The following is a 23,563-nucleotide window of genomic DNA, read 5'->3' on the forward strand; positions in this document are numbered from 1 at the left end:
GGGGAAGTTTAGGTTGGATATTGGGAAGCACTTTCTCACAGAAAGGGTAATTAGACACTGGAATGGACTGCCTAGGGAGGTGATGGAGTTGCCATCCCTGGAGGTGTTTAAGGAAAGATTGGATGTGGCACTTAGTGATGTGGTCTAGTCACTGTGGTGATGTTAAGTCATAGGCTGGACTTGATGATCTCAGAGGTCTATTCCAGCCTCAGTAATTGAGTCTGTAAAGATTATGAAGTATATCTATATTTACCAAACAACACTGTTAACGTTTAATTACGAGTTCAGAACTTGTTTCAACTAAGCAGTAGGAAAAGCTCTTGAAGGAAAGTACAATGAAGACTTTACCTCATATCCAAATTAAATGAAGACCCAAACTTAGAATGATACTTGAAAGTCAGATGTTTCTTAGTGTACAAAGACCTTCCAGTCTTTCAGCATTTTTTCAGAAAGTGCAAGACAGACATGTTGGAGCACCCCCAGATAACAGTATTAAAGACACTCTCAGTTGTATAAACTGGCAGTATAATCAAGTGACACAAGATCACAACTTAACAGGCCAATATTTTATTGCTCACCAGAAATTTTCACATCAAGCATACTACTGACTTGGCTTCTCCAGCTACCTGACACATCATGAATCTGTGAAGTCTGAGCAAGTTTAAGAATCTCTTTTTAACAGCTGAGATACGTTTCATAGGATAATCACTTCAATATTTTGTATTTTCTCCTTTGTTTTGACATCCAAGTCCTGATGTAGCTAAAAGTACATTTTTACCTGCCACACCCCCCCCACCCCCAAAAAAAGAAGTTCCAAAGAATCTCTACAAATAATGGTCCTAAAACGCATTCGTTTGCATTAAGGTATATTTCATAAATGGTGGCACAGCATCCTGGGACTTAAGAATCAAGACCACACAACATTAATCCACAGACTGCACACTGAATAAATGAAGCAATCTTCATTATTAACAAAGGGTTCAGTTCTAGCAGTTACCTTTTGTAGGCTGCAAACGAAAACGACAGCATAAGAAAAATGTTCAAACAAGCACTTGTTACTTCATAAGAAAATACCACTGGATGCAAAGCTGAGATTTAAAAAAATCTCAGTTTACATATAGTCTAGTCATCAAATTTGATCTTTTTCCCTTGGAATGCTGTAATTTGAGACATTTGTTCCCGGCGTCTCTTGCTTGCTTCCCATGACGGATGAAGAGGCTGCTCTAAATGTGCTTTCTTATTGTCACCCTTAATACTTCCAGCTTTTGCAAACTGTTGCTTCTTGAGATGTGGTTCCTTTTGAAGAAGAGCTGTGCAAGAAGTACAACATAAAATGCTAACTACACCACGAACCTTCACAAAAATATGCTAAAATTACCTTGGCATTGCAGATACCGACAAGAATTTCTTAATGAGCTTTGGGAAGGACATTAATGTGAATGTTTACAGCAAGATTTTCTCATCTTGCAGTCCAGATTTATTATTACTGACCACATTCAACATTTGTGTAGACAAATATTAATCACCATCTCCCCTTTTTTTCCACAATAAACAATGTAACACAGTATGGTTTTCAAGATGGTACCACACTCTATAAATTGAATAGAATATTGAGGAAGGTATTGAAGGAATTACTCACAAGAGAGACTACTTGTTAAGTATCATAAACCAGCACCTTTACCTGTGCACAGGTTAACACTATCTTCTCAACATGAAGGCAGACGGAAAAGCACTTTATTGTATAAACCCTACTGTAGGCATTTCTAATATTCAAAGCTAGAAAAGCACTTTACTGTACAAACCCTATTGTAGTTATTTCTAATACACAAAGCTAGAAAACAATAAACAATATCCACAGTCTAAAATGAAAGCTCAACAATTGTTACAGTATGTGCCACAAAACTGAAATGAAACAAAACCCAGCATAACACTATTAAACTGCAGAGGCAACAAAATCTCACCATGTTTTTACTCATAACTTTACCAGATTAAGTAATACATACCTTTTCTTCCATTTCTAAGAGCCTGGTCTTTAGTATTTCTAAAAATAAAAAGAGAATTTAGGATTTTTTGTGAAACTTGTATGTTAACCAACACCTGCACACAAAGAATTTTCATCACCAAAACACTTGTGCAGCAACTTTTCAAACATTAACATAGAAACCCCTTCTATATCTTTATTAATAAAGAAATAAAAATAAAAGTATTCAGTAGTGATTTAATTTGGATGCAGGGCTAGCCAGGAATCCTGTGCATATGTCACTGCTAATGTGAGTATGAAAAATATGTAAGTGAGCATAAGAAAGCATAAGAAGACTGAAAAGTAGTTTATGTCAATATGTTTTAAGCTGTAATTGGCTGCAATTTTCCTTGTTTGGTAAGGGCTACAATTTCCATCAGTGGGAATATGGGAGGGAACGGAAAACATAACAAGGGGAAAAGGTTTACCTTCTTCTGCTTTCAGATTTCTGATTAGAGGTAGACAAAGAACTGCAGAACATTGATTCTATCTTGCTTCCTTTTGCATGTGGCTTTCCTTTTTCCATGATAAAATCTTGTGCTGTCTCAGGTGCTGTGTTCTTTTCTTTCTTCAGAACTTTTTCTCCCTGAAGCCTATCTTTTTCTTTTGCTGAAGAAAGATCAGTAACTGCTGCTATCTTTTTCTTTCTTTTTACTTTGCCAATGAAGAAATCATCATTGCTGTCACTGTCAGAATCTGATGACTGGTTATAAAACCTCTCCTCAGTGCTATCATCAAAGTACTCATCTTCATTAGGATGCTTCTGTTTACTATCATTCTTGCTTTCTTTTATTGCATTTAATTTGTTCACACTCATATTTTCTTTTCTTTTTTGATAGGCATGTTTCTTTCCTGTCTTACTCTGAGTGACTGCTTGAATTTGTACTGCCTGAAGTGAGGAGTCTTCTGGAGCACATGCTTTCTCTATTTCCACATGTTGCTCAGAGTCACTCTCACAAAGTTCTTCAGGCACTCTGTCAGTTTCTATTTTCATACTAATCTTTGTTTTGTGTTCACATCCTTGCTGTTTTTGAGCTAGTTTAAGAGCTTGGTCATCCAAATTGTTATTGAAAGGTTGTGCTGATTTAGCCTCTTCTTCTGATGTAGCCTTTTTTGAAGGACTGGATTTGGCTGGGCTCTTTCTTGAATCCTTAAAAGCTGTTACAGCAGCTATACAAAGGCAGAAGAAAAGCCTTTTGTTGCAGCTATGCATGAGTTTACATAAGTTACATTAAAATAAATAAACATTTTTGCAGGTTAAGTGTGTTGTATTAAGTAAGCATATTTTGAATGTCCTTATCAGTCATTTACTGAACACATGGAGCAAGAAATACCTTAAGAGTCCAATATCAACAAAAGTTAGGAAAAGAAATTATCAACTGAAAACATTAAACTTGAGTTTAACTGTGAACTTTCAGCAAATAATCTGCAGCTGGTAATCATGTTCATTTAGGGTGTTACTCTGTGCATAAAAACTGCAGACAAAGAGTACATTACTCACATATAATTAAATGAGTATTTGACATTGTCTGTTATTAACTCTGTGTAATTATTACTAGGATTTGACCAATTTTTGCAACAATTTTAGTTAGAAAATTAGTTTAGAGAGAACAGGAGTTCTATATACAGGACTTGACTTTGGAAACCCAGTTGTAATGCTTCTTTTATCTGTCAGTTCAATCCTATTAAATTTAAAGATTCTCCACTATATCCATTAGATTTTTAGAGTTCCAGTTATGAACCCTGCTTCTCCTACACCCTGTATCTTAAATGTCATACAGAATACCATCACACATAAGCACACTGCAAACAATGTACATGAATACAAACTTGTGACACTCGGTTCACTGCAGCTAGTTAAGGTAATTACAGGAGTTTTTTGTTAGTGGTTTTCTTTTACTTTTCATACTTGTTGTTCATGTCAGGAATATACAGGAACAAGGTGACACAACAGTAAGCGACAGAAGTCATAAGCCAGTTAATGTAAATTTTCATACCTTTAAGTTCAACAAATTTGGGTTTCAAGATGGGATGTGATGCAAGTCTTGCAATGGCTCGCTCAGTTGCAGTACAGTTTGGCTATACAAAATAAATTCCAAACTATGAAGTCAACAGAATACTTGAGCAGTTCTGCTACACTGCATACTAATGTAATTCACTGAACAAGAGGAAAAACTTATAAAACTATAATATTTTTCCTGTTTTCCTGTCATTCTAAGTAAGGAAAAATCTGACTGTCTGAACATTGACAGTAATGCAATAGACATGTAAATCTACTGTGTCTCAGGTAATGAATAGGAATAACATGATTTTTTCTTTAAAAGCATGCCTTTTAAAAGGATACATCTTTCAGAGATAACACACTGATCTTACATTATTTCTTATAATTGCAAAGCAAATTCATAAACCCCTCAAATAAAGAACACCACACTGGTAGAAGGCATGAAGGAATACAACAGCATGCAAGAAGTGCAGTACGTATGCAAAAAGCAGGTAAAATGACATAGCAGGTGCTGAAGGAATATACACTAAATGTGGTTGAGAGGCAAGGTCAAACCTTGTGGCAGAATACTATAACTCTGCATACTGACTCAAAGAACAAATACCATCTTCCTGCTTTAATGTCAAGTAAAAGAAGAAGAATGGGAATTCCATTTCTGACTTCCTCTTTCCTATATTAGAAGTTACAGGTATAACACATTGTAAAAGCTATCTCATTTTTAGTTCTTTATCATAATTCTGCTTGAAGAACAAAATAAGCAGTTTTTAAGACCTTGCTAAGGACAGTTTTGACTTTTTGTTGGAAGGGAGGGAGAAGTGGTGCAATAGGCTTGTAAAACTAAAACCTACAGTGGAATATTTTTGGGAGACAGAAGATGCACCTTTCTTCCTTTCTCCAAGTAATACTGTAATGGGTACAGGTTTACATTGTTGTTACCTGTGACTTGAGCTACAGAAAGCCACACAAACCAACAGATGATGAGCCTTGCAAAGAGTAGGGCAAATGCCCCATGACCCAAACTGTGCTACTTCTGTGCCAAACAACTCAATACAACACACTGCCTCCTGTCCTGAGTGACCACCACAAAAGATGGAGTCCAGCTCACAGGTATGTATGGAATAAAGGGTGGAGACTGTACTTTCTCTGCCCTGAAATAGAGTTAACTTTCTCTGTGGCAGCCAATATGGTGCTGTGCTTCGGATTTGTGATTAAAATATCACATACAGAGTACATCAGAGGCTGGAAGGGACCTCAAGAGATCACTGGGTCCACCCCCCTGCCAGAGCAGGATTGCTCATGGTAGTCTGCACAGGAATGCATCCAGGTGGGTTTTGAAAGTCTCCAGAGAAGGAGATTCCACAACCTCCCTGGGCAGCCTGTTCCAGTGCTCCGTATCCCTCACTGTAAAGAAGTTTCTCCTCATGTTGAGGAGAATCCTTCTGTGTTCTAGTTTGAACCCACTGTTCCTTGTCCCGTCACTGCGAACCCCTGAGAAGAGCCTGGCCCCCTCCATTTGTTGCCCACCACTCAGATATTTATAGACATTGATCAGATCCCCTCTCAGTCTTCTTTTCTCAAGACTAAACAGCCCCAAGGATCTCAGTCTCTCTTCATAGGGGAGATGCTCAAGTCCCCTAATCATCCTCATGGCTCTCCGTTGGATTCTCTCCAGCAGGTCTCTCTCTCTTGAACTGGGGAGCCCAAAACTGGACACAGTATTCTGAGAGTGGTCTCACCAGGGCAGAGCAGAGAGGTAGAAGAACTTCTCTAGACCTGCTGGACACACCTTTCTCGATGCACCCCAGGATCCCATTGGCTCTCTTGGCCACAAGAGCACGTTGTTGTTCCATGGAGAACTTGCTGTCCACCAGCACTCCAAGGTCTTTCTCTGTGGAGCTGCTTTCCAGCAGGGCAGCCCCAAACCTGTACTGGTGCATGTTGTTATTCCTCCCCAGATGTAGGACCTTGCACTTGTCCTTATTAAACTTCATGAGGTTTGCCTGCACCCAGCTCTCCAGCCTGTCCAGGTCACGTTGGATGGCTGCACAGCCTGAAGGGGTGTCAGCCAACCCCCAGTTTTGTATCATCAGCGAACTTGCTGAGGGTACTCTCAATGCCCTCATCCAGGTTGTTGATAAAGATACTGAACAAAACTGGACCCCGTACTGATCCCTGGGGGACACCACTTGCTGTGGCCTCCAAGTTGACTCTGTGCCACTCACAACGACTCTCTGAACTTGTGGAGCCAGTTTGCAATCCACCTCACTGAACAACCATCTATGTCACATCTCCTGAGTTTGTCTACGAGGATGTTACGGGAGACAGTATCAAAAGCTTTACTGAAGTCAAGATATATGACATCCCCTGCTCTTCCCTCATCTACCCACTTGGTCCTAACTTCATAGAAGGCTATCAGATTAGTCAGGCAGGATCTCCCCTTGGTAAACCCATGTTGGCTACTCCTGCTAACCTTCTTGTATTCCCTGTGATTACAGATGCCCTCCAGGATGAGCTGCTCCATCATCTTTCCAGGGATGGAGGTGAGGCTGACTAGTCTGTAGTTGCCTGGGTCCTCCTTGCCTTTTTTGAAGACTGGAGTGACATTTGCTTTCTTCCAGTCATCAGGCACTTCTCCTGTTCTCCATGACTTTTCAAAGATGATGGAGAGAGGTTCAGCAACAGTATCAGCCAGCTCTCTCAGCACTTGTGGATGCATCCCATCAGGGCCCATGGGTTTGTGTGTCTTCAGTTGGTATAAGAGATCTCTAACCTGGTCCTGACTGACCAGTGGAATGTCCACATCTCTCCAGTTCTGCTCCCTTGCTTCTACAGTCTGAGGTTCCTGAGGGCTGGTCTTAGGAGTGAAGACCGAGGCAAAGAAGGCATTCAGCAACTCTGCCATCTCTGCATCATCAGTTACGATTTCTCCCCTCTCATTCAGCACTGGGCCTACCTTTTGCCTGCTCTTCCTTTTATCATTGATGTATTCAAAAAAATTCTTCTTGTTCTCTTTCACCCCTTTGGCAAGACTCACTTCCAGGAGGGCCTTGGCTTTCCTTGTTGCATCTATACGTTCTCTGGCTATGTCTCTATAATCCTCCCAATAGTCTAGTCCTTTTTTCCCACATATTGTAAACCTCCTTTTTGAGTTTACCTAAGAGTTCCTTGCTTATCTATGCAGGTCTTCTGCTTGCCTTACTTGATTTTTTTTTCAAGGGAATACATTTCTCCTGAGCTTGGAGGAGGTAATGTTTGAATATTAACCAACTCTCTTGGGCCAGAGCCCTAGTCCAGAGCCCTAGTCCACTGGATATTTCTGAGTCTTGAAGAGGGGAAAGTTGGCCCTTTTAAAGTCCAGGGTTGAAATTTTACTTATCACCCTGCTTCTTTGTCAGTTGATACTAAATTCTAACATGTCATGGTCACTGCAACCAAGATTATCCCCAGTCTTGACATCTACAACCAGTCCTTCTTTCGTTGTTAATGCCAGGGTCCAGCATTGCACTTCTCCTTGTTGGTTCTTCAACTACTGCAGGAGAAAGTTGTCATCAGTGTTCTGCAGGAACCTGTTGGACTGTTTGTGCTTGGCTGTGTGATCTTTCCAACTAATATCAGAGTGGTTGAAGTCACCCATGAGCACAAGGGCACTGGATGATGAGGCTGCTTCTATCTGCCTGTAGAAGGTCTTGTCAGTAGCTTCCTCCTGGTTCGGTGGTCTGTAGTAAACACCCACAACCATATCACCCATGTTGGTATGTCCCTTCACTCTTGCCCATAAGCTTTTAACACTTTTATCATCTCTCCCTGGGTTGAGCTCAACGTATTCTAGTTGCTTATTCACATACAGAGCAAGTCCACCACCTTGCCTTGTCAGTCTGTCCTTCCTAAAAAGAACAGAGTCATCCATAACCACACTTCAGTCATGGGAGCTGTCCCACCATGTCTCTGTAACCCTGTGACTGCACCCAGATTTCCAGTTCATCCTGCTGATTCCCCATGCTTCTTGTGTTGGTATACAGACACTTCAGAGACCTAGCAGAGGAGTATTTGTTACCATTGTAGGAGTTGCATAATCCACTATCCCCTACAGCCCCTGGGATAGCAGTGGAGCTGGTACCCTGCCTCACAATTGTCCCAGGAACATCCTCAGTGAGGCACATTTTTCCCTCCTCCCCTTTCAAAATTAAAGACCTGTCAATCAGCCCTGCCAGTTCTTGTCCCAGGATTCTTTTCTCTTCTCAGAGAGAAGCAGTTTTTTTTCTATAGTCAGCAGGCCTGGAGTCCTGTAGAGTAGCCTGTGATCAAAGAGCCCAAAAACCTGCTGCTGACACCAGTCCCACAGCCAGGCATTAATCTGCTGGATTTTCATGTTTAGTCCATCATTAGGCATAGCTAGTGGGGGGACAGAAGCAAATAGTACTTGTGCTCCTGACCCCTTAACCATTTGTCCCAGGACTCTGAAGTCTTTCTTCACTGGTCTCAAGCTTCTTTTTGAAATTTCATCATTGTCTACTTGGAAAACCAACAATGGGTAGTAGTCAGTTGGGCAGATCAGAGTAGAAAGTTTTCTTACTACGTCCTTGACCCTGGCCCCAGATAGGCAACAGACTTCCCTAAGGAGTGGATCAGGTCTGCATATAGGACCCTCAACGCCCTTCAGAAGCGAGCCCCTGATGACAAGCACCCAGCGTTTCTTCTTGACTGCAGATGTTTAACAGGAGGTTTGCTCACTCCTAGCCTCTCTGAAGAAATTAGACAAGGTTTCATACCTGCTCTTAGTTGGCTTCACTTGCTGAACATTGGTTTTGGTGAAAACAGGTTCACTAAGAACTCAAGATCTATTATACAGGGGCACCTGAGGGGGGTTCAGTGGATTTTGGAGTGCCATGCCTGGAGCACTTGGGAAGCATTTGTCTCCATTGCTCTCCAGCTTCTGAGGCATTCCATTAGGGAAGCTGGTAAGAGAGTAGGGAGAGCTCAGTGTCCTTACTACTACATGTGTACATGACTACTACAGCATCCTGAGTACTACAATTTTCAGAGCTGGTAACATACCCATCTTTTAGTCATTGCTGAGCAATGCCTCCCCCAGCATCAAGGTCTTTGTTTCTCACGCTACTCACACAACAAGCAAGCAGGGGGTGGGCAGGAGGTTGGGAAGGAAAACCACACTCTGAAGAGCTGACCTAAACTCACCAAAAGTATATTCCGTTCCATGTCAAGGCACGCTCAGCAATAAAAGCTCAAAGAAAGGAAAAGGAAAAAGGGGAGGTGGTGGGTGTTTGTGGTTATGGCATTTGTCTTTCAAAGTAACCTTTATGTAAAATGGATAAAGAACTGGCTTGATGGCTGCACCCAAAGAGTGGCTGTCAATGGCTCCATGTCCCAGTGGAGGCCAGTGACAAGTGGAGTCCCTCAGGGATCAGCCCTGGGACCAGTCTTGTTCAACATCTTTGTCGGTGACATGGACAGTGGCATTGAGTGCACCCTCAGCAAGTTTGCTGATGACACCAAGCTGTGTGGTGCAGCAGACACACTGGAGGGAAGGGATGGCATCCAGAGGGACCTTGACACGCTGAAGAGGTGGGCACAAGCCAACCTCATGAGGTTCAACAAGACCAAGTGCAAGGTCCTGCATGTGGGTCAAGGCAATCCCAAGCACAAATACAGACTGGGCAGTGACTGGCTGGAAAGCAGCCCTGAGGAGAGGGACCTGGGGGTGCTCGTGAATGAGAAGCTCAGCATGAGCTGTCAATGTGCACTTGAGGCCCAGAAAGCCAACCAGAGCCTGGGCTGCATCAAGAGAAAAGTGGCCAACAGGTCGAGGATGGTGATTCTCCTCCTCTACTCAGCTCTGGTGAGACCCCACCTGGAGTAATGCATCCAGTTCTGGAGCCCCTGTCACAAGAGGGATATGGACATGCTGGAAGGTGTCCAGAGAGGGCCACCAGGATGATCAGAGGGCTGGAGCACCTCTCCTATGAGGACAGACTGAAAGAGTTGGGGCTGTTCAGTCTGGAGAAGAGAAGGCTCCGAGGTGACCTTATTGTGGCCTTTCAGTATCTGAAGGGGGCCTACAAGAAAGCTGGGGAGGGTCTTGTTAGGCTATCAGGTAGTGATAGGACTAGGGGGAATGGAATAAAGCTGGAAGTGGGGAGATTCAGGCTGGACGTGAGGAAGTTCTTCACCATGAGAGTGGTGAGAGCCTGGAATGGGTTGTCCAGGGAGGTGGTTGAGGCCCCATCCCTGGAGGTGTTTAAGGCCAGGCTGGATGAGGCTCTGGCCAGCCTGATCTGGTGTGAGGCAGGGGCGGTTGGAACTAGATGATCCTTGTGGTCCCTTCTAACCCTGACTGATTCTGTGATTCTAAAATGAAGCCTTGTTTTCTGGGATGTGCCTAAACATCTGCCCACTGATAGGAAGCAGTGAATAAATTCCTCATTCTCCTTTGCTCGCACATGCAGCTTTGCTTCCCTAACTGAACTGTCTTTATCTCAAGCCATGAATTTTTCTTACTTTTGCTCTTCTGATGCCATCCTCATCCTACAAGGGTGGGGTAAGTGAGCAGCTGCTGGGTGCTTTGTTGCCAGCTGGGGTTAAACCACAATGACATGAACACTACCTAATACATCAGCAATGCATTCTAAAGTATCTGACATGCTTAACATGAGAGCACTCAGTGGGGAATCTTACTTGGTTGTATGCACATGTTCTTCCAGCAGAATGACGCCACTTAGTATGAACAGTTATGTATGCATTGTATAAAGGTAGAGGGTCAAAGATGAGCTTACTTTCAGGCTAGCTTAGCTCTAAGAACATGAAATATAAATTCTGATTCCTATGTGACAGTATTGCATGCTGCCACCAGATTCCTTGGACAGCAACCTCACATTTCGGAAGATCAAACACCATTTCTTTGTTTTGAGATTTTTCTCTAGCTGGAAAATCTATTTCTGAACTTAATTAACACACTTTTCCCCTCAGCTACTTCCTGTGGGTTTTGAAAGAAGACACCATGAAGTCCAGAAAGCAGCAGCAGCTTCTGTGCAACATCTGGTGTCCTTTAATTACAGAAAGAGTTTAAGCATATACATGCCAATCCATACAGAATAACCACATTTTTTACTTATGGAAAAATGCTTCACAAACACTACGTTCACTGACAGACGGCAGCTAGCAAACATACAATATGACATTTACATTCTTTATACTTTGCCTTTTTTAAATTTGTGTTTGTTTGGTTGGTTGGGTTTTTTTTGTTTGTTTTGTTGTTTGGGTTTTTTTTTGGTACATATCCAATGTTCAATTTATTTTTCCTCAAGTATTTTCCAGTATATAAAACTTTGGCAGAAAAGAAAACTTCCAAGCATCAACTGAATTCACACCAAGAACACCTCTTCTCTCCTTCTGGCCCCAGTATGTAAGCTGCAGACAGAACCACCTGACAGTCTGGTCAAATTTTTTATCTCAGTAAGTTGCTAAATGACGCATTATTTCTGTGTACAGTATTAAAGACTTCTGTCATCACTGGTACATTACATGCTCACTAAGACAAAAACAGATTCACAATATACATTTTGAGACGTACTAGGGTAAGGGTCAGAAGAAGTATGGAATGGCTTTGAGAGCTGGCAGCACTGTGTAAAGATCAGGCAGAAGTGCATACTGCTTCATAAAACACAGGTGAGAACGGAAACTGAGTGCGGCAGAGCCTTGGGGCAGATGGGGTTACAGGGGTTAAAAGGGAGCCCTTGTACCATATTTGAGATAGCAGAGCTTCAGGAAGAATCAAAGGGCAGAAACCTGAGATTAGTATGGCAACATGAATGGAAGACTTCTGACCATCACTTCATTCTGATTACTCTTCCTATTAAAGTCTACTTCGGTTTGTACTCTCTGACATAATCACCGAATCACAGAATCAACCAGGTTGGAAAAGACCTCAGAGATCATCAAGCCCAACCAATTAACTAATACCTAACACCTCCTGACAACTAAACCATAGCTCCAAGTGCCACATCCAATCTTTTTTTTAACACCTCCAGGGATGGTGACTCCACCACCTCCCTGGGCAGCCGATTCCACTGGCTAGTTACTCTTTCTGTGAAGAAATTTCTCCTCACCTCGAGCCTAAACTTCCCCTGGCGCAGCTTGAGACTATGTCCTCTTGTTCTGTCACTGGTTGCCTGGGAGAAGAGACCAACCCCTACCTGGCTACAACCTCCTTTCAGGTAGTTGTAGATAGCAATAAGGTCTCCCCTGAGCCTCCTCTTCTCCAGGCTACAAAACCCCAGCTCCCTCAGCCTCTCCTCATAGGGCTTGTGCTCGAGACCTCTCATTGACCTTCTCTGCACGTTCAAGTGTCTCAATGTCCTTCTTAAATTGAGGAGCCCAGAACCAGACACAGTACTCAGGGTGTGGTCTAACCAGCGATGAGTATAGGGGTTAATGACTTCCCTGCTCCTGCTGGCCACACTATTTCTTATGCAGGCCAGGATGCAATTGGCCTTCTTGGCCACCTGGGCACACTGCTGGCTCATGTTCAGCCTACTGTCAACCAGTACCCCCAAATCCCTCTCTGCCTGGCTGCTCCCCAGACATTCTGACCCCCACCTGTAGTGCTGCAATGGTTGTTGTGGCCAAAGTGCAGAACTCAGTACTTGTTGAATGCCTTCATGTTGGACTCTGCCCATCTGCCCAGCCTGTCAAGGTCCCTCTGCAGAGCCCTCCCAGCCTCCAACAGATCAACACCTGCTCCCAGCTTGGTGTCATCTGCAAGCTTACTAATGGTGAACTCTATCTCCTCATCCAGATCATCAATAAAGATATTAAACAGGATTGGGCCCAACACTCATCCCTGGGGGACACCACTAATGACTGGCTGCCAGCTGGCAGTGGCACCATTCACCACCACCCCCTGGGCCCAGCCCCTTAGGCAGTTCTTAACCCAGTGCAGAGTGCTCTTGTACAAGCCATGGGCTGACAGCTTGGCCAGGAGTTTGCCATGGGGGATGGTGTCAAAGGCTTTGCTGAAGTCCAGGTAGACTACATCCACAGCCTGCCCCACGTCCACCAGGTGTGTCACCTGATCATAGAAGGAGATCAGGTTGGTGAGGCAGGACCTGCCCCTCCTGAATCCCTGTTGGCTGGGACTGATCCCTTGGCCGTTCTGCAGGTGTGCTGTGATTGCCCTCAAGATGATCTGCTCCATTCTCTTGCCTGACGCTGAGGTCAGGCTGACAGGCCTGGAGTTTCCAGGATCCTCCATCTGGCCCTTCTTGTGGATGAACATCACACTGGCCAGCATCCAGTCGTCTGGGACCTCTCCAGTGAGCCAGGACTGGTGGTAAATGAAGGACAGTGGCTTGGTGAGCTCATCTGCCAGTTCTCTCAGTATCCTAGGATGGATCCCCTCCAGTCCCACGGACTTGTGAGGTTGCGAGTGGATCAGCAAGTCTCTATCTGCTTCCTCATGGATTTCAGGGGGACTATACTGCTCCTTGAATGCATCAACTGGTTTAGGAGACCAGTTATCCTGAAGCCCACAAAAGCTGCTCTGTCACTGCCTCTGCTTAGCTGAACAGGCACACGTTGTTTCTGTGAACTCCCTCCTCAGGGGGAGGGCTGCAGTTGTTCATTAACTGCTCTACCGTGGGTCCTTTCCACAGGGTAGAGTCTTGAAGTAACAGACTGTTCCAGCATGTGTCATTCCCAGAGCCAAATTCTGCCAGCAAATCTGCTACAGTGTGGTCCTCTACATGGATCACATGTCCTGCCAGAAGCCTGCTCCAACATGGGTTTACCATGGAGTTATGGCCTCCTTCAGAAGCATTCATGTGCTCTGGATTGGAGTCCTCCATAGGCTGCAAGTAGATGTCTGCTGCACCATCAATGTCAGCCTGCACCTGTCTTGGTCTTCACCATGGACTGCATAGGAAATCTTTAGGTCAGTACCTGGAGTGCCTCCCCTTACTCCTTGACTGACAATGGTAGCTGTAGGGCTGTTTCTCTCAAATATTTTCATTCCTCTCTACAGCTAGTTACACAGGCTTCTCCCCTCCTACATTACCAGAGACATTACCACTGTTGCTGACAGGCTCAGCCTTGGCCAGCAGTGAGTCTGTCTCTGGAGCTGGCTGGCATTGGCTCTATCAGAGACGGGGGGAAGATTTTAGCAGCTTCTCAGAGAATCCAGTCTTGTAGCACCCCTACTACCAAAATTCTGCAAACAAATCCAATACACTCACCATGAAAACAGGAGGATGGATCAACTAAGAAATGCAGGATACAGGTCTGTTGGAATTGGCAAGAGTTTAGAAAAGCATGGTTCTCCAAATACAGAAATAACAGATTCCATACTATTAAATTACCAGCATATTCAAAGGAGAGAAACGTCAGCACTAAATGCTTCAGACTCTGGACTGCAACTGCATAGTTAAAACTAGTTATATTCACAATCAACTTTACACAGTTTTCACTCAAGCTTTCCCCATTTTCCACATAGCATCAAAATGATGGTACACGTTACTAAGAAACAGGCAAGTTCTTATGGCAATTACTTCTTTATGGATCTCAGGAAATCAGGCATGTTTCAACAGATATTATTTTTTGGTACTACACTGAAATTTTAAAACAGACTGATGAAAAATGTACAATTGAAGCTAAAATGTATGTCCAAACTGATATAAAGCCTTTGCAAAAAATGATGGATCCATTATCAGCAGGTTAACGTCTGGTAATAGGACAGAAGAAAACCTGAACAATTGCTTACCAAACATCCAGATACACAAATAAATCTGAAGAAGTCTCCCTTGGCTTCTTGTTTAATTATTAGTCTTCTCAACACTTGCAACAACTATGTTGGTTTACATTATTTTCTGTTATCATGATAATTAAACTATAAAAATATTTGGATATTTATTTACCATGCAAGCATTAAGGAAGTTGAAGGCCCATGGCAAGAGCTGTGCTTGGACCATTTTTCTGGCTCATCTGCAGAACTGCACACAATAAAAGGTAAAAGTCTGGAGAATATAATTGACCTTGCACTGACAGCAGCAGCACTGCCTGTCATCTCATCACTGACTTCTGCAGCCTCTTGAATCCAGCATCAGAAAGATGGATGACATTCTTCTAAATACTATCAAGGTGCTTACACTGTCATAACTTCACTTGTATGTCTGGACCGAAGCTACTATTTTCCCGATAATTTCTTCACTTAGATTTACCTTTACTCCTACATACAGCTTGGCTTGTCTTTTACCAAAAAGGATTGCAAGTATAAACTTGTTTCCAGCACTGTCTCTTTTTAAAATACAAATTTCAAAATACGCTATAAGTTTGAACAGAAATAGCCTTCTTGATGCTTTTTGCAGCAAGATAAAAAATACTTACTATCCAAGCATTTGAAAAGTTTAAGGGTCCTTTAAGAAGCCCATCACTTGTACAGCTGCTTGCAGAACATATTTATTTGTAGTATAAAAGCATCGGTAGAGTTCCTCTGGATTAACCTGTCACAACTAACTTAACCAACCATACAAATATGAGCTAAATGCTTATTCTCTGCTTTGGGAAACGGTCAAAATGGAATGAGTGTTTCATCCCAACTACCACAGTGATCTACAGAGATTGGCATAAACCCTAGACCTGCCCAAATACCAATTATGTACTTACCTGTCTACTAATTTTTTCCTTCTTCTCTTTATACATAAAATAATTCCTGTGATTGTTTCAATAAAGGAAAGTCACAGTAAAAATGTCCTGAACAAAGTAGGCATGGATTCTTAATTTCATCTCCTCATGGAGAACAGGGTCAGCTTTAGGGGTAAACTAAAATAGCAAGACTGTGGGAAAACTAAAATGCTGCTAACTCTTCTTCACATCTCCCAGGGCTAATAAGAATGTGTCTATAGTTTTCTCAGTATGGCATCCCACACAAGCAATGCACATATCTGAAGAAAGAAAATGTTAACTTCTCAAAAGTTATGGAAGAAGACATAAAACAAGCACCATGCCAAGTCTTCCACACAGTTGTGGTGTTTTAACTCATTGTGACTACCAATACTGAAACCTTGCTGGCCTTTACAAAAACCTACAAGCATGCTGAACGTTACTTTATGCTATGGACAACTATGTGTGTCTATGATGAGGACAAATTCAGAGTGGAAAGCAGATGTGAAGAGAGTACTCCCAGTATCAGATTTAAAAAAAAATTTTAACATATATCTGTAATGTAAAATTATTACATAATTTGAAATGTACATCCAAGTACAATTAGGCAGTATGATGTATGCACAGTTCTGAATTACAGCAACGTAAAATAAAATATGTAACTGTAGAGAGGATAGATATTTTTGCTTTTTATATAGAGCTTTGTATAAACTCTATTTCCATGTATTTGGACATTCAAACAACTGAGGTGCTGTGTCACTACAACATACATGTCTTGCCAAACTGAATAAAAAAATTCTGGGACACAATACAGCCAAACGGATGCCACTGAAAAAAACAGCTCAAGTCTTCCCCAACCCAAATCAAGCAAAGGACAATCATATTGAGAAAGTAAACTGGAAAGCAAAATATGATGAAATAGAAACCCTGAAGCAAAAAGTGTACATCAGGGGAAAGAGAAACAAAATGCATTTTGGGTAATAGGCAGTACCTGTGGACAATACAAAGAGAATAAATAGTCTTTGCCACAAAATTCACATACATTTCTTTGGAAAACATAATGAAATTTGGATGAAAGGTCATATATAACTCAGTTTGACAATCACTATGTATCAGATCTGAAATCACAACTAACTTTTGCAGAAACATTGAAAGATCATTTGCTTCCTACTGGCCATCTAGAATGAAGGTGTGAAGACTCAGGCAGTGGTTTATTAACTCCAAACAGAGGGTGAAGCTGGCCAATCTCAAAACAAAATCTGAAACAACCACTATTTGGGAAAACAAAATCAAAGCCACTAATTACTTATTTGTTACAGAAAAAAGCTAGCAGAAACACAAAGCAGACCAGCAACACTTATGCAATGCTGCGAGTCAAGCAGAATTGTCCCAGTTCGCTATGATCTGAATGCATCTGAGCTCCCAAGGTTCAGCTGTGCATCACAGGATGAGCTCCACATTGTTAGTACTATTTAAAGGACCAAGAAGGTCACCCTATTCTGCCTTGAAGGAACCTGAGAAGTTTCAGAACTGAGATATCCACTAGCAACTTTATGAAGTTGAATTGGTTACAAAACTCTGTATTGAAAATTTCAGGGATGAATCTTGAGAGCCTTACAGTACTTTACTGTAAAACAGATGCTCATACCTCAAATTATCACTTGTCAGATGCAGCCTGATACAGCACTATGTGTACAAGCATATATGAAAGAGACAGAGAAAGCAGACATAGGTCTTAAAATTTAAAACAGATGCGAAGCTTCAAAAATAGCTAACACCTGACAACCAAGCTGCAATTTAAACAAGTACGTTCCAGGTGATTTATAATGTAATCCCTGCCAACAATCCCTTTCTTGAACTTCACAGTTACAAGCTTGCTACCAGAACACACACCGAGATAGATATACATATACATATGCATATATATATATATATGAAAAACTAAAGTATTGTCAGGTCAATGTCTTCAGATAAAACTCTTGGGAGAGATGTATTTATGTTTCAGAGCACTGCTGAAAGAACTAAATATGACAACCAGGGATTTGGAGGCACAGATGACTTAAAAGACTTCATGAACACAGCACACACCAAGCAGGGGTAGGCCATGTTATAATATACTTCTCAAAACAAGACAGAATTTCTTGGCATACCACATCACAATTTTTGTACACAATTGAAAACAGATTTATTTTAATCTATATGTGTTCCAGCCACTTTCTAAAAAAGACAATGGAAATACAAATTGTGTTCACTAAAAAAAAAACTATTAAAACATCTGAGATAAACATACCAGATTTTTGGCACTGAAATATATGTTTTCCATCATTAAGTAAGTCTATTGAGAGAGTATATATACTTGAAACTTCCTCTTAATGATAAACACATGTCAGATATATATGGAAGCCTTGATACTGGCTTGAGCCCATCAGTGGATGAGGGATGCAAAATAAATGAAAATCCTGGATGTTCACATTTTATAGCAGGTGTTTCACCATATGGTACACAGAACAGATACCTTTATGCTTAGAGGCTCTTAGGCATCTTGTAGGCCATTACATTATTATTACTACTGAACTCTGGCATGCAGAATTTTCCTAAAATCATTGTCCAGTTATTTGTATCCCAAATCTAAGAAAATTAGACCATCACCTTTTAAATTAATGTTATTATACTTTAATTGACAAGTTACCTCACATTTCCCATACTTTCTCTTACCTAGTAATCTTGCCATAGAGAGGCAATAAACTGTAAATTTATACTCTCATTTTCCAAAGCTCTAACTTTTTTATGTAGACAGTTTAGCAGCTATATTGACTGACATCCCGGTCAAAGAGATTTTCTTTAAAGAGAATTCCAATAATTCAAGACCATCTAACTTTCCTCCTTCTACAGTCAAGTTTTAGAAAGTTCAAGCAATAGTGCCTCCAGCACTTTTCATCTAATTTTCCAGTGTTAGCAGACTGATGGGCTTCATACTGAGCTGAAAGAGCCCTCCTAATTTCTTAACATATAGTGCTTCACAACACAACATCAGTCTCATGCACATAAATCTTACTCCATTATGGTACCTTTATTATCTTGAAGATCTGTTGGAAGGAAGATATGTATTACATCTGTCATGACCTTTTATGTCAGGTATTCTAGTTTCCCCACATTAATTTTTTTTTGTTTGTTTGTTTCAAGGACTAGTATGGAAATATTAATAATTTACACCCTTTCACTAGCATTAACTGGAACTGTAGACAGTCTGATTTACCTTCAGTATTTATTGGATCAAGCTATTCCTCATTGGTCTCTAAACAACATTCTGAAAAGCAGCCATGTGGCCCCTGTTGGTCATGTTGTTGTGAATCAGATGTTCCTCCATGCATATTGTTTTTTTCATGTTTTTAGTTTAAGCATTAATTTATGAACTTTAAAAATATCAGTGCCAGCAGTCTGACACATTCATCTTTCCTGTCCAGTCTTCTCTTGCCCCAAATGCTCCCCAAACACTTAAATCTATTCTTTCTATACCAATACCATACTCCTATCCATGCACTGAGATTCTGGTCCTCTATCCTCCTCTTGGGCATTGTATGCAAGTCTGAACAATATTTTGGAGAAGGATACCAAAGAGATTCTGGACATCAGTAACTTGGCTTACCTTTATTTAAAACAAACAAACACCAAACACAACCAGACACAAACACCTCAACAGCACACACAAAAACTTACACCCCCCCCCACAACCAACATACCCCCTGAGAACCTCATTACACTACAATTTTTTCTTCTGCTTTTTCTTCAAGGAGAACACAAAAACAAGACTACTTCTAACATTTTCCTCTACTGTTCCCCAAACAGCTCATATCCAGTAAGATATTTATATACATCACTTAAATAGTCAAAATATAAAGGCTGAGAGCTGTCTCTCATGAGTGCTATGATATAAATCTGAGACGCAAAAATAGTGCACATGAAGCACCATGCAAAACATCAGTACCACAGACATATCTGAGCTTGAAAACACTGTTCTTCTGCACACACCGTTTTATCCATTTACACTCTTGAGGTATGTTTACTGTGCCTGAATTACCTAGATGATCCAAGACAAGTACCATTTACAAAAATGTGAATCAACTCCCTCTGAGCTTGATTGACAACAATATGGTAGCTCACATTCTGGTCTGATACACCAAGTAATATTCAAATTAAAAGCAATCCCATTGGTTTTGAGATTGAGCCTTGTCCAAGGACAAGAACCTTGAATAATCCAACAAGACAGGCTACAGAATTAAGTAATATAGCTTTACAGTAATGCTAGGAGTGGCAGAAAAATCCCTGGACTAGTAATTTAAAATCTGACATGAGGCAGCCTTTCTGTGTCAGAGATAAATGTATTCCTCTGAAAAACTGCCAAAGTTACTAGCAGTTTATGTCAATACTGAACTTTAAAAAGATTCTTTCCCAAATGGACAAAATCCAAGCTGTAATTAAACTGAGCTCCCTGCAATCACTACTCTGCAGTTGAAGATGATGGTAGCTTTGGTCTGTCTCCTTGTTCTCAAACAGTGACTCCATTGAGGCACATATTTGGCAGCCTAGTTTAAAATGCAAAGAGGCTAATGGAGAACAGACTGGCAAATTGGTCTAGACAAAGTAACTGAAAGAGTGTAAATGTATGTGTGGAATGGCTAACCAGAGGTAGGCAGGCAATGGATAGAATGTGTCATAGACAGGAGCCTGAACTCTCCCATTGGAAGCCTGGGAAGGGATTGAAACTGGTTGGTCTGGCAGACAGACAACTAGGTGAAGAAGTAGGCAGGAGCAGAGAAAGATTTATCAAAAACTGACTTAGTTTTATACAGACACAAACTTCAGTTGCAGCCACCACAATCAATGACAGGCTCTGAAGTATAGAGGAGTACATATATAAAAGACGGGCTAAACAACTCACAGTTCAAGTGATGAAATTTGGAAAATGGGGAACCTTCAGAAAAGAAAACAAAACCCATAAGTCACACAGAGAAAGTATTTACGCCTGAATGTGATATTCATCACTGAATGTAAAATTCTTCACTTCATAAGTAGTCTTAGAAGACCACAGACATTCCTGTTTAAGGTTAACATCTGGTGTTTGACATGGAAAATTCTCAGGAAACAGTGGCTTCACGTATTCAGTGTAACTTCCATTCAGAGTCAAAATACTCAGGACAAAAAGAATTCAGCTCTGCAACAGCGATTCCCCAGCATCAAGCCAATTATTTTAGCCTTTGTTACAGGAAATTGTGCTATTAAATCAATGCAATACATCTCCAAAAACATGAGATGTTGACAGACGCAACTATTACCTAGAGAAAAGTGTATCTGGTCTCTGTTATGCAAATGAATACCTTTATTTCCATACTGAAACAAGAAAGGAACATAACATTTTAACATGCAAGGAAATAAATGGTATTATTTTACTATTTGCAGTATAAACACACTGTCGGAGAACAGAAACAACACCTGTAGTACAAGGCAATACACTCACTTTTTAAGTTAATGTTAAGTGAAGTTGATAATGTTTCCAATAACTGGGACTTAGAAAGAAAGGGGCTCTGGAGTGTGTGAAGAATGAGGTAGAGATTGTTAACAGAGCCCAGGTAGGTTATCATTAAGCTAGTAAATTATTGCACATTCTTCTTATAATTATGGTATGATTTCTAATTTAGGAGGACTATAGCAGCCAGAGTTTAGATAAAAGAGAATGGAGTTTTTCATGGGTCCCTCAAAATCACCAGCCGTACACCCTTCCATTGCCAAAATCAAACCATAAAACACTTAAAAGAATTAAGAAATATATTATACAAAGTTGATGGACTATAAGATCTGTATTACACATAAGACTGATTATTCATACAGTATTTCTCTCCCTATGGTTTATGGATTGCAAACAAATTATTTTCATAAGCAAAGAATGTTAAAAATCCACATTAATTAATTATCCAGTTATACTGCTATTAAAGGTACCATCAACACAAGTTTTGTATCAATAACAATATCTATACTAATCAGAATGTTTCTGTAGTGAGTAGGATTCTTCAGGGGGGCTTAGGGGAGAGAGGGGAAGAGAACGGACAAGGTTGTGGAAAAATACCCCAAAGCCCAAACAAAAGACAGCAAATATTCTGTGCTTGATCCAAAGCTTTGAAGTTAACGGAAAGTCTTGAATTAAACTGCAAGAGACTGCACCAGGCCCCTTTTATGATTTAGTGCATTTCATTTCCTCGGATTTAATTCAGAGAATAGAGAGGTTTTGTTTTTATTTATTTTCCACTATGAAGGAAAGAGGCAAAGGCAAAGATCACAAGTGTACATTAACAGCTTTGTATTTTCCGAAGTTAGAAAATATTACTGGTCCTCCTCAAAGGTAGAGGTGTATTTAACCAAAAATTCTACTTAATTCAGAAATTACATCTTTCTATCCCTTAAGAAATAAGTGTATTCATTGGAAGAAATGCTATGCATTTATTGGTCGTGTAGCCATTTTGTATGTGTTACTGTCTTGTAACCAAAGATTACTGTCTAGTAATATACTCTGGGGATCCTGATACTCCAAGTAATTCCTTACTGGCTCTGAATTAATGCCTCAAAAATGGTTGCCTTTCATAGATTGCCTTTCACAGACTGTTGGTGTGAAACACGTTTTCAGTGTAAATCCACAAGCACAATAACTACCCTATTCTTGCTTTTTATTTTTTACTGGTGACAAAGATGTTGTGGACTGACAGACTAATCTCACACTATTGCCACATAGTTTAGGCAGGTGATATGAATCTGAGAAATACTACTTTCATAATGTAATTTAAACATGCTGTTTAAAGAAATAACGGTAATCAGTCCTTTAACTTCATCCTTTTTGTTTCTGCTTATCCTGGGCAAAAATACTTTTCTACCTCTTTCTCAAGTCCTTCTTGCCCAAGGGCTTCCTTACTCCTACAATAGAGATCCACTGAATTCATGAAGAAGTTTAGGACGCAGAATAGAGCCTTCTCACATACAAACATGTTGAACTCTTATTAGATGAATCACAGAAAACCTTTTCTTATTACAGTTAATTTTAGTTGGTTCCCTAGTCTCAACTTAATTTGAGACATACAGGCATATAGCCAAATTCACTCATCCCTGAAATAACCCAAAGAACTGAAGTATAACACTTTAGTAACCTAGTAAAAATATCTGGACCTGAAGCAAGACAGAACTATGTTATCCCTTCAAAATCATGTCAAGTAAAGCTGTCCTCACCAGGCAGCTTAGACTTTTAATGACTAGAATCATACTGTGCACCAGGCTGTTCAGTGAAATCCTGGCATGTCTCTCCACGGCTGTGCATGAGCTGCCTGAGATCCTGTTTCTGAAGTCTTCGAATTCCTTTTGAATTCCAAACAAGACAAAGCTGGTTCTTGACCATGAAGCAATCCAAAATAAGCTCACCAGGTCTTACATTAACAAAAGAAAAGCTTTTAAGAGCTGGTATTGGCCTATATTCTGGCTTAGAAGAAATTTCTCAACTCATTTTAATTGTGTCATGCTTTTCAGTAAAGCTGAGACTCAAGAAGGATGTGGCACAGCCTCAACAAACTCTGAAGACCACAATATACTCAAAATTTGCTGTGCAGAACCCTCTTTGCAGACAAGTATCTGCATAATTCAAATGTCACAGGATTGGAGTAATGTGAAAATACAGGATTTAGCAGGAAAAGGTGGTGCTGTTCTAGGACCACAGATTAAAGCTCAGTGGGGAAAAAAAAAAGAAAAAGAAAACTATGCTACTAAGTTAATGTGAAGATTGTATCTGTAAAAAAAAAATAGAGGACGTATTTATCCTCTGCATATATTGTTGGTAT

At 40.8% G+C, this 23,563-nt stretch overlaps 1 protein-coding gene across 1 annotated transcript in view; it reads right to left on the bottom strand.

Moving 5' to 3' along the window:
• Nucleotides 1-1,103: 1,103 nt before the first annotated feature.
• Nucleotides 1,104-23,563, bottom strand: part of SRFBP1 (serum response factor binding protein 1) — a 56,286-nt gene continuing 33,826 nt past the window's right edge. Inside the window, exons 5-8 of the mRNA XM_054397622.1 lie at nucleotides 4,018-4,099; nucleotides 2,449-3,190; nucleotides 2,004-2,041; nucleotides 1,104-1,310 (exon numbers count right to left, since the gene is read on the bottom strand). Coding sequence (XP_054253597.1) covers nucleotides 1,123-1,310; nucleotides 2,004-2,041; nucleotides 2,449-3,190; nucleotides 4,018-4,099 — 1,050 coding nt within the window. The 3' untranslated portion in view covers nucleotides 1,104-1,122. The remainder of the gene's footprint in view (nucleotides 1,311-2,003; nucleotides 2,042-2,448; nucleotides 3,191-4,017; nucleotides 4,100-23,563) is intronic.

Source organism: Indicator indicator, chromosome Z (assembly GCF_027791375.1).
Source record: "Indicator indicator isolate 239-I01 chromosome Z, UM_Iind_1.1, whole genome shotgun sequence".
Classification (NCBI taxonomy): Eukaryota; Metazoa; Chordata; class Aves; order Piciformes; family Indicatoridae; genus Indicator; species Indicator indicator.